This window comes from Salvia splendens, chromosome 13 (assembly GCF_004379255.2).
Source record: "Salvia splendens isolate huo1 chromosome 13, SspV2, whole genome shotgun sequence".
In the NCBI taxonomy this organism is placed as follows: Eukaryota; Viridiplantae; Streptophyta; class Magnoliopsida; order Lamiales; family Lamiaceae; genus Salvia; species Salvia splendens.
In genome coordinates, this window is record NC_056044.1 from 12,076,130 (window position 1) to 12,087,023 (window position 10,894).

General features: G+C 36.7%; 2 protein-coding genes across 2 annotated transcripts; one reads left to right on the forward strand and one right to left on the reverse strand.

Moving 5' to 3' along the window:
• Window positions 1-2,942: 2,942 nt before the first annotated feature.
• LOC121761558 (proteasome subunit alpha type-1-B-like) lies at window positions 2,943-9,482 on the reverse strand. The gene is made up of 2 exons (XM_042157197.1): window positions 9,014-9,482; window positions 2,943-3,733 (listed from the first exon to the last, which is right to left on the reverse strand). The coding sequence occupies exons 1-2, from the start codon at window positions 9,362-9,364 to the stop codon at window positions 3,287-3,289; spliced, it is 798 nt and encodes a 265-aa protein (XP_042013131.1). The 5' UTR covers window positions 9,365-9,482; the 3' UTR covers window positions 2,943-3,286.
• Window positions 5,109-5,996, forward strand: LOC121761559. The gene is made up of 2 exons (XM_042157198.1): window positions 5,109-5,221; window positions 5,342-5,996. Exons 1-2 carry the CDS (start codon window positions 5,117-5,119, stop codon window positions 5,894-5,896), a joined length of 660 nt encoding a protein of 219 aa, XP_042013132.1. The 5' UTR covers window positions 5,109-5,116; the 3' UTR covers window positions 5,897-5,996.
• Window positions 9,483-10,894: the final 1,412 nt, after the last annotated feature.

The window sequence follows — 10,894 nt, forward strand, 5'->3', positions numbered from 1 at the left end:
ACATTAAGAACCCCTGAATCCATCAATCATTTCGACTGGGAAAATGATGAAATAGGTCATAGGGCGGTTGTACAATTGAGGACGAGGGTTTTGATGGAGAAAGATGCCATGGTTGCTGACAGGACACCAGAATCCGTACTGGAGAGGTATGCCATTTCATTTGCTTATCTTTCATTGAAACACTAAATATCTACAATCCAGTTTATTCCATTGACCTACAATTCTATCTTGCTTATTCCTGTTTGAATGAAAACTTGGTTTGCACAAGCTTCGGGTTGCCAATTAGAGTCGAGTAATATTAATCATAGCACTATTGAAAGTAAATGATTTTTGTGAAAAGCGTTGATAACTACCCTGTAAATATATATATACACATGTCATCAAAGCCGAGTCAAACTCAAGCTTCATAATAAATTACTCCACTCTCAGTCACTTTGGTGTGGTGTTGTGGCCAGAGCCTTGATTCAAATCCAAAATACAACCTTAGATTTAATGAATTATACTTTACAAATAGCCCATCTCAATTTTATTAGTCATCTCTCTCTCGAATGCTTGAATTAGTCTCTCATCTCCAAAATCCCTTGTATTATTCTCTTTACAACATTCTAATTTAGAGGCTTCATTAATTCCTCCTCTACTTCATTAAATTGTAATGTACCTTCAAAATGCTATCAACGAAGACAAAATCATTTAGTCTCTCAATATGAGTCACATTTGTTCGTCCTTCCAGACAACATCCTACCCGAAAAATCGCAGAAGGCTGTTCAATGATATCTTATAGTTATTGCCCTTTGAGGCTATCGAGTGAACCTCTGCCCCGCACAAGACTCTAATAAACCGTTAGCGTCCATTGTTTCTGATAAATAAGACTCAGAACATATGCCGGGGTGGGTTTATTTAAGAAAGATGAGTAACCTGAAATGACTCAATTGTTGAAGTTTGCTATTTATTTTGTAACCTCTTTCTTTTGGGGGGACTGTTGGTGTATGAGACCCAAATCTGGAATCCCATGTGAAGAATAATTATGAGGACGAATCAAGATTCTTCAACAAACATACACCCTCCGTTCCGCCTTAATAGATGCGTTTCATTTTCTGTCCTCGTTTTGAAAAAATAATAAATAGTCTTCTCTACATTATTCTCTCTCTTACTTTATTTTTTCTCCACTTTAACTATTTATTACTTCCTCCGTCCCACAATTTGTTGTGGGCATGAATTTAAGAAATGTAAAAAATAGTGAGTTGGAAAAGTTAGTGCAATATGAGCCCTACTTTTTTATATTATTTTATAATAAAATGTGAGTGGAGTGAGTTTGTGGAATGTGGGACCTACTTACCATTTATGATAGAAGTGAAATTTGACTCTTATTATTGGACGGATTGAAATGGCAAAATAGGATTTTTATTGTGGAATGAGTGCAGAAAAAGAAGCGCATCTATTAGTATGGAACAGAGGGAGTATTAAATACTCGATCCGATCGTGGTAGTCATATATAGGTATAGGCATTAGCCAATATGAGTGAGATATGAAAATGTTAGTGGTTGGTGGGCTACTTTTATATATTAGTTTTATAATGAAATGTGAGTGAGATAAAGTTAATGGAACGTGAGATCCATTATCAAAAACGGTAAAAAGTTAATGAGACTTATATTGATGGACGGACGAAAATTACAAAATATGACACACTTATTGGTGGAAGATGGAGTATGTGAAATTGTTGGTGCATTATTGTTTAGTGGGAAATCTTTAAAGGCAACATGGAAACTGAATAGCCGCAGATTGGCCGCTCTTGTGATTTCAGCCCTATTTAATAAATAAATTAATCGTTTATTGCTATTATTAATATTAATTGTATATCAAAAGACAATTATTAGGGACATTCTTCAAAGCATATGATCGGTTGATAACTATCATAAATTAATAACTGACAACTATGTTAACAACCTATATTATAGATGTCAACTGATCATATTTGTATATGTCTTATGTTGACATTTATACAAAAGACATACGTATGTCAACTACATTTACATAACATAAAAATGTCTTCGTGTTGACTTCCATAACATTGATTGTTGACATATTGTCTGTTATTAATTTAAGACAGATGTCAACCTAACAAGACCCCTCCTCCAATCATGCTGTGGGGCTTCTCTTTTTGCTGAGTTTGCCATATCTTGATTGGATTGGGATCCGTTGCACGACAGTCCTTGTTGTTCCTAATACAACCAAGTTTGTTCATAATTTTTTCTATTTTTATATATTTGTATATTGACCTATTTTTTATTTCTGTATTAGGAACAAGCTGCTGTGCAAAATTATATAGCAGAGGATCCCCACCCATCTAGGTTTGGATATTTATGAATTTGACGTCAATGCTACTGATTAGTGATAAAAGTGTATAGTATTAGTGAGTGATACACGATAAAAATATTTGAAAAAGAGAAAAGAAAGAAGACGTGAGAAAAGAGTAATCGTGAAGAAAAGAGAAAAACAGTTGACTCAAATGATTGACCATGTATACTACTCTCACTCCCACGTCACTTATTTTTTGAATTCTTTTTCGCTATAAGAGACCCTTATTAGTTACTATTACTAGATCTAGATTAACCTGATTTTTTTCTTTCTATGATATAATCTTGATAACTCCCAGTCTAAGTGGATCATTTTTTAATTTAACATGAGATTTTATGTAGTGTTATTTTTTAAGCTAAGTGGATAAAATAAAGAGTAAGAGAGAAAAAAAAATAGACAGAATAATGTTTCTATTTTAAAAAATATGTCATTTAGAGTAAGACATTCAAACGGAAAGATATGTCCTTAGAGTAGGGATAAAGTGACTATTATCTTATTTATCAAACAACAATTTAAAAATCGTATACATCTCCGTCTCACTCTAAATGACAATTTTCTTTTGGGATATCCCATGACACATTTTGAAAAATAGAAACATCATTGTGTATTTTATTCCCTCTGCACTTAACTCCAAAACATAAAATCTCATGTCGAATTAGAACCACTTTGAGTGAGACAGAAGGAGTATTATTCACCAATTAACTTCAACCTATGTTTCCCATCTCGAGCCTCTTAAATACAAATACGAAAGCAAGGGTAGGGATAAACTTAAATAGTGACACGAATCACAGTGATTGCTAGCGAAGAAAATACGAGTATGCAGTCAGCCAGCAATTTCTACTCAAGGCCGGAGTTGCATTCAGCAACACAACACAACACGACACTCATTTCATACAGAGAGAGAGGCAAGCAGAGTAGATTTTGGCTTTAATCAGATATCCATCGGAGCCGCACCTTGGTCAGGGGCAGCTTTGGCATCTGGTGCAGCAGCCTCATCAGCAGGGGGTTCTTCACCAACTACCTCGAATTCATTGATCAGTCTTTTCACAGTTTCTTGATCCAATACGTGAAACGCCTCCCCAGCACCCAGTATGGAGATTGTGCAGATTGAGCTAGTCATTTTTTCCCCTTGCAGGGTCTCCCTCAATGCAAAAAGAGCATCCTTGATCAGATTTTCTCGTGATGAGTCCATAAAGCTCTCAAACTTACGTTCTAGGTATGTCTTGGCAGCCTGTGACCGAGATCCAATCGCAAATGCTTGATACTCGAAGTAATTTCCACTTGGACAGTTGTAGTATAGATGAGCTCCAGATTCATCTAGACCACCAACCAGCAGGCCAATGCCATATGGTCGCTTCCAAGAGCGCTGGGTGCATACCTGCATTTTTGCAGATAAATATATGAACCTTCGGAAACCACATGTAGAAAGAGATCAAGAGAGCCTCAGTGATACTTCAGCAACTACTCACATTTACACACTTTGTCAGATAAATTACCAACAAACAAGAACTTCATTTTATAACAAGAAAAAAGATAACATTCAATAATGTACTCGAATCTTGATTTTATTTTACTGTAAAACATCATACATGAGGAGATAAACTTGTCAGGGGAAAGATTGAATCATTTGAATGTACATATTCTTCGGGCACATTAAGATACAAAAGTCTTTAATGGTGTAGCTAACATGAAACGTATAATACATAGTAGTAACTTATAAAAATTGCAGAATAAAAATTTACAGCCAATATTCATATCGGCCGCGGGTATGCAACCCTGATGACTAAATATAAGAAACGCATGGTAAGTTTTACTTGCATGGGAGGCCAAGGCCGATATAGAAGCTGAATCTTAATAGCTGCTTACAATCAAATTATTTGCCGGATGTAAGGATACTACAGATAAAAAAAGATTGGAGGGAGCATATCATTGTTCCACCTTAAGATGTCATATTTGATGTCGAAAAAGACAGTCTTGAGAATCCTTTCCTTACAAAGTAAAATGACAGGTACACATCAATGTTGTCAAATAGCGGCTATAGCGGGAATATTGCGCTATAGCATATCAGTTTTTAATGAAAACGCTATCGCCACACCAATACGTAGCATTTTTCTGTGGCGGCCGCCATACCCGTGGCGGTCGTGGCGCCATAGCGCTACCATATCCCGCAATAGCGGTATTTTAGCCCAATTTTGACTTTTTGGTGCTAATTTTGACTTTTATTGGGCTTTTTATTTTTTAATTTAATTTTGCATAGGCCCAATCAACCCACCCCAATAATTCTAACCCCAATAATTCTAAACCCTAATTCCACAACCCCAATCTGCCGCTTTTCATCTCTACTCCTTCAGTCCTTCCACAATCTGCCACCCACCGTCGCGCCGCCGCCTGTTGCAGCCTAGCCAGCACCCTCCAGTCCCACTCAGTGACTCAGCCACCGCCCAGCCATACAGCCCCTCCTATTCACAATCTGCACCCTACAGCCCCTCCTATTCACAATCATCCCCACTCAGTGTGGTGACTAAAGGGTTATATGCATGTATTAATCGATTGGCGACATCAAAAGCAGAGGAAGATAGGGTGCTTCAACAGTTGAATGTGTACACAAACGCCGCAGGCGACTTCTTTGGTACCGAGGCTGCGCAACGGCAAAGGAAGATTGTACATCCCGGTGAGAAACTTCAAACTTAGTCCTTAAAAATTTTTGAATTCTATTTTCTAATTTGGAAACATATATGATTGTGTAGCTACTTGGTGGTCTATGTTTGGGAAAGACACTAGGCTTTTGCAAAAGTTTGCAATCAAAATCTTAAGCTTGACATGTAGCGCTTCCGGTTGTGAGCGCAATTGGAGTGTCTTTGAGCAGGTTAGTACTTTACTACTTAATGTACTTTTTTTTAAAGATTACTTACTGTACTTATAGTGATTTAGTTTCTAATAATATTTATAAATAACAATTATGTGATTAATTATATTTATTTTGTAGATTCATACAAAAAAGAGAAATAGGCTCGAGCATAAGAGGATGCAAGATTTGGTTTATGTGAAATATAACCAAAAATTGCATGATAGGAACAAGCTTAGTGCAACCGATGAATTTGATCCTATTATTCTCGATGATATTGATGAGTGCAATGAGTGGCTAGTTGGGGAGTTGGATGATGATGATGATGATATTGATGGTGGTAATCATTTGGTTCATGATGACGATGATACACTTGATTGGAACATGGTGTATAAGGCTTCGGGTGTTGGAGAGCCTAGGACATATACTAGGTCAAAGAAGAGGAAAGAATCTTCTACATCTAGTTCAAGTTGTCTTAGAGTTTCTAAGAAAAAAGAACCTATCATACCTAGAAAAGGGAAAGGGAAAGGGAAAAGGAAAAGGCTTGCGCTTGTAGATGAAGAATCGGAAGAGGAAGAATTTGAGGATAATGTAAGTGGAGATCAAGAGGATGAAGCAATGGAGGGTGAAGATGAAATGGATGCCGATGATAGTGATGATGATGAGCTAGAAGACTATGTTGAGCTTGATGATTGATGTCTATTGAGCTTATCATGGTTTTATGTTTTGTTGAACACTTGAACTAAAGACTTTAATTGCTAGACTTTTATATAATTGTTTTCTATTTTATGCTTTATTACATGTTTTTAGAGTTTTTAATGTTAAATTTTTATTATTTTCTAATTTTTTGAATTATATATGAATATATAAATATTATTTTATATATTTAATTAATGACCGCTATATCCCGCCATACCGATACGCTATATCCCTGTGGCATTTTTCGGGCGAACCGCCATGAACCGCTATACTGCTTTGACAACATTGGTACACATAATATTCTGTAACCTAGGCCAGCTCAAAAAATTAGAAAGAATATATGAACTGCAGAAGAAACCTAAGAACAGGTTTTAGATTGAGGTTTTATTCTACAAGCAGTTAAAATGTATGCTAGTTCGTCCCCAAGATATCAAAACCCCCTACCATCAATTGTTTTCCAAAGCCAATGCCTAGAGATAATCCATCTGATAAATAATTGTTGACAGATTGTTTCAATGATAATGATCTCTTTTCCAGCTTTCACCGAAAGAATACCACCCATATTTATTCCTACATCTTCATGTTTTTGTCCAGAACTGTAAACAGCTCATTTTTAGTTTGTGTACATAATTTTTTTTTAAAAGGTTTCATTCTGAATGTCTGCTTTCTCATGTATATACTTAATCATTGTGCATAATCATCTATATGACCTCGAACACCAGTACGTGGCGATGGCAACACCAATGTGGTCCTCTCAGCAAAAAGCCAAAAGCATGTCCGAAGTAGCTATAATCATCTTTATGTTACTTGCTCCAAGTGTACCAAACTTCAGCTGTCGACCAACTTTTCTAAGTTGAATTAATAAGATCTATTGATTTGGTTTTGCTATCACATCTTATATGTTGAAGCACCTACTCTGAAACAAGATTAAACCAATAATGGAACAACAAAGACAGTCATATCCCGCCATGCAAACCGCCATAACCTTGTGGCGGTTTCTTGGTAGACCGCCACACGCCATAAATGGCATTGTTGACAAGTAAGATAAATTTCTCAATGAACAGAAAATATTGAGAGAGAACTAAAGAGTTAAACAAACTAAGAATTTGATTGGCGATATAAAGGTCTTCTAAACCTAATCCTAGAAGGAAAGCAAATCAAATAAGGTCAAACTTTCCAACTACTTATCCTACTCAACTAGGAAAGATAAATGAATGTAACTTGGGCTGTTGCAATGTTATCAAATAGCGGATATGGCGGCGCCAATGTTATCAATCCCGTATGGCGGCTTATGGCGGTTCGCCTAAAAACCGCCACAGGGATATGGCGGATATGGCGGTCAATAATTAAAATAATACTTATATATAATTCAAAAATTAGAAAATAATAAAAATATAACATCTAAAACTATTAAAACAATTAAAAAGCATAAAATACAACTCTAATCTCCATGTTTCTTGCATAATGCCCCATTCCTAAATGCAGTACACACGCAATGTTGTCAAATGGCAGATATGGCGGTGCTATGGCAGCGCCATGGTACTATGGCGTTTCCATCACCGAATGCCATGCCATAGCGGCATGGCACCGCCATAGCTGCTATTTGATAACATTGCATGGCGCTATGGCATGGCGTTCAGTGATGGAAACGCCATAGTACCACGTAGCTGCCATAGCACCGCCATATCCAACATTTGACAACATTGCATGTGTACTGTATTTAGGAATGGGGCATTATGCAAGAAACATGGAGGTTAGAGTTGTATTTTATACTTAATTAATTGTTTAAAGTGTTTTAAATGTTATATTTTAATTATTTTCTAATATCTGAATTATATATAAATATATAAGCATTATTGTATTTATTTAATTATTGACCGCCATATCCGCCATACTAATACGCCATATCCCTGTGGCGGTTTTTAGGCGAACCGCCATAAGCCGCCATACGAGATTGATAACATTTGGCTGTTGTGATCATGTTCTCCAAATGGTCTCTTGGACAACTCTTAGTGCCAAAACTTCTTAGATCAATCCATGCAAGACCTCTTGAATTAATCTATGCTAGAACTTTGATTGGATCTTGAAACATGGAACCATGGACTAGATCACGTGGCTACCTCCAATCTATTCCAAATAGCCTTCATGTAATCTAGGCTGGCCAAACATAAACCCACCTGGGTGTCTCCATTAGGTATTACACCTAGCTAGTACCTTGTGTCATCTCAAAAATTGAAAAAATCTGCCCTTATTGCAAATGTGAACTTATTTGATGAACTTAAGAACAAATGGACCAACCTTGTAATTGACTAATTCCTTCTATTGCATAATTTTTATCATTCGAGCTTCAATCAAGAACCATTATTGAATTGTTCCAACTGCCAATACGCTTATAAAATTTTATCAGCTAGAATCTCAAACAAACCAAAATGATTTTAGCAACAATGCAACCAACCCTATGGGAAGAATATTTGGTGTTTTTAAACCATCTCTATAATAAGCACAAAGGAGAATTCTTCTAGACCTTCCCAATTATATGTGCTTCGTCTCTCAATATCTACACTACAGCTAGCTTCAGCCACACAGTCTTGTACTCCTTCAGGACAACTGTCCAAATATATCATTTTTATTCTCTAAAAGAAAACAACAGAGCTCCATAATCCCAGTTGCAGTGCCCCTCTCCATATAAACTTTATGTGTGAGGGTTCACTTCAGACTAACATGTATATCTATATTGTCTTATCACATTTCTCTGACATAGTTAGCTCAAATGAAACTGTACTCCTTCAGGGAAAACTATTGAAAGATTTCATTTTCATCCTCTAAAATCCTGCACACAAGGTAAAATTGCGTGTGTTTGTTGTGTGTAGATCCTGCTCTAACCAAACAACCTAACTCTTAAGATACCAAATTTCTACATTTTCACAAAAACAAACAACCATTGAAAATACAAAAAAAGAAGAAAATGGTAGAAAATAAAGCAGTTGACGAATTCTAATTAAGTTTTGCCCTCCCCTAACAACGAGTACCAATTCTCAAAATCTAACTCTCAATCACGAAATGATCTAGATAGGAATAGCGAGAAAACAGAGCAGTTTAGGGTTTAATCAAAACCTGAGCCTTGTCAGCGAGCTGAACAACGAGGCGACCGACGGGGAGAGGTGACTCGTATGTGTAGAAGTAATTAATACACTCGTTGCGCATGTAACGCGAGAGGACCCTGCCGTCGGCGGTGAGTCCGGCGATGGCGACGCCGACGTGGTCGTCAACCTTGAAGATTTTCTTCTGGTGAGACGAGAGCTCGGAGCTGGCCTTGTTGACACTGGCGAGCACCACGTGCGTCTTCGATCTGAGGCCAATCGCCGCAGAACCCTGCTTCACCGCCTCCAAGGCGTACTCGACCTGGAAAAGCCGCCCCGCCGGCGACCAAGTGGTGACGTCGGTATCGTACTGGTTCCTGAACATATTGAATTGGCTTTTGCAAATTTGCAGAAATGCAGATTCCGATTTGCAAATACTATCAGAATTGAGAGGGAGAGAGCTTTCTTTTCCTTCAAGACATTTGGGCTATGGGCAATCATTTTAACTGATTATTATTGGGCTACATCCTATGATGAAACAATACTAATTTTGTGGTTGGGCTTACTACTGCTGCTACTATTAATTACTTCATTTGTTCCTACTCTTCCTTTTTGCACTTATTTTATAAAAATAACAACAAATAGTTAAACTGAAGAGAAAATAATGTAAAAGAGACTCCCCTCTATATTATTTTCTCTTACTTTACTTTCTCTCTACTTTAACTATTTACTACTCCCCCCGTCCCCTAAATTTTGTCACAGTTTGACTGTGCACAGGTTTTAAGAAATATAATAGAAAGTTGATTGAAAAAGTTGGTAGGATGTAAGTTCTACTTTTAAAATATTAGTTTTATAATAAAATGTTAGTAAGAATAAGTTAGTGAAATATGAGGTCCACTACCAAAAATGGTAACAAGTGAAATGTGACAAAATTTCAGAGACGGAGGGGTATCGTTTTTCCAAAACACATGAAAAAAAGAAAGAGGTCATCTTAAGTGGGATGGAGGGAGTACTAGTTATAATAAATGGAGTATTAGTAAAAAAAAAAAAGAATAACTGCGTTGTGGTCCTTAATTTGATGTTTAAGTTTTAAGCATCCACACTATTGTTAGAAAATTATGATAAGAAAAATAAGGAATAAGAAGAAATGATCCTCCTGAATATCGCTGGATGCATCAAGCGGGATGAAATCGATCGTTGGGATGGATCATATGCATCGCTGGGTATTAGGAGTGGTTCAAGGAAAGATCAAAGTGATAAAACAAGAGTGGCTGGCTGTCAAGGAACATGAACAGGTGATGAGGATCACTCTGTCCAGTCACCTATAATCACCAATGACCTAGTTAGTGCCTACTGTCCTAGAGAGTGTGCCAATTCACAAGATCTTCCTTGTGCAGCTGTGAATGCGAGACCACTACAAGACATGGAGGGATATCGTGGCAGCAGGTAGGGGTGGGTAATGGTTCTCGATTATCTAGTTAACCGAGAACCGAATCAGAATCGGTCGTTATTGGTTAATCGATAACCCAAATTCATGTTCGGGTCAGTACCAGTTTGGCATTTTGTAATACTTCATTCGTCCAAAAGTAACCATTTTACGATGTGCACAAAATTAGTCAGTTCCACACTTGGTAAGTTTCGCTCTTTTTGTGGGTCACATTCTCATTAACAATACTTCAATGTTTATTTTTTTTCTCAATCTCTCTTCTACCTTTTTAATTTTGCATTAAAATTCATGTTATATATTAATAAAACTGTTAACAACCTATTGGTTGTGTATAGAAAGAGTATTAATAAAAAAGTCAGATAAAAAATATATGAAAATTAGTTAAATCCATCCCATAACTTTCAAAATCAACCAATAAATGAGTCTGGATCTATTTGCAAATATCCCACACAGTCGCATACAATAAAT

What these genes read in the sequence shown, in the direction of transcription:
- LOC121761559 (XM_042157198.1), top strand. Translation starts at nt 5,117, where the DNA reads ATGTTTGGGAAAGACACTAGGCTTTTGCAAAAGTTTGCAATCAAAATC. An exon ending in ATTGGAGTGTCTTTGAGCAG is followed by an intron (nt 5,222 to 5,341) that starts GTTAGTACTTTA and finishes TTTATTTTGTAG; the next exon opens with ATTCATACAAAAAAGAGAAA.
- LOC121761558 (XM_042157197.1), bottom strand. Translation starts at nt 9,364, where the DNA reads ATGTTCAGGAACCAGTACGATACCGACGTCACCACTTGGTCGCCGGCG. An exon ending in AGCTCGCTGACAAGGCTCAG is followed by an intron (nt 3,734 to 9,013) that starts GTTTTGATTAAA and finishes GCAAAAATGCAG; the next exon opens with GTATGCACCCAGCGCTCTTG.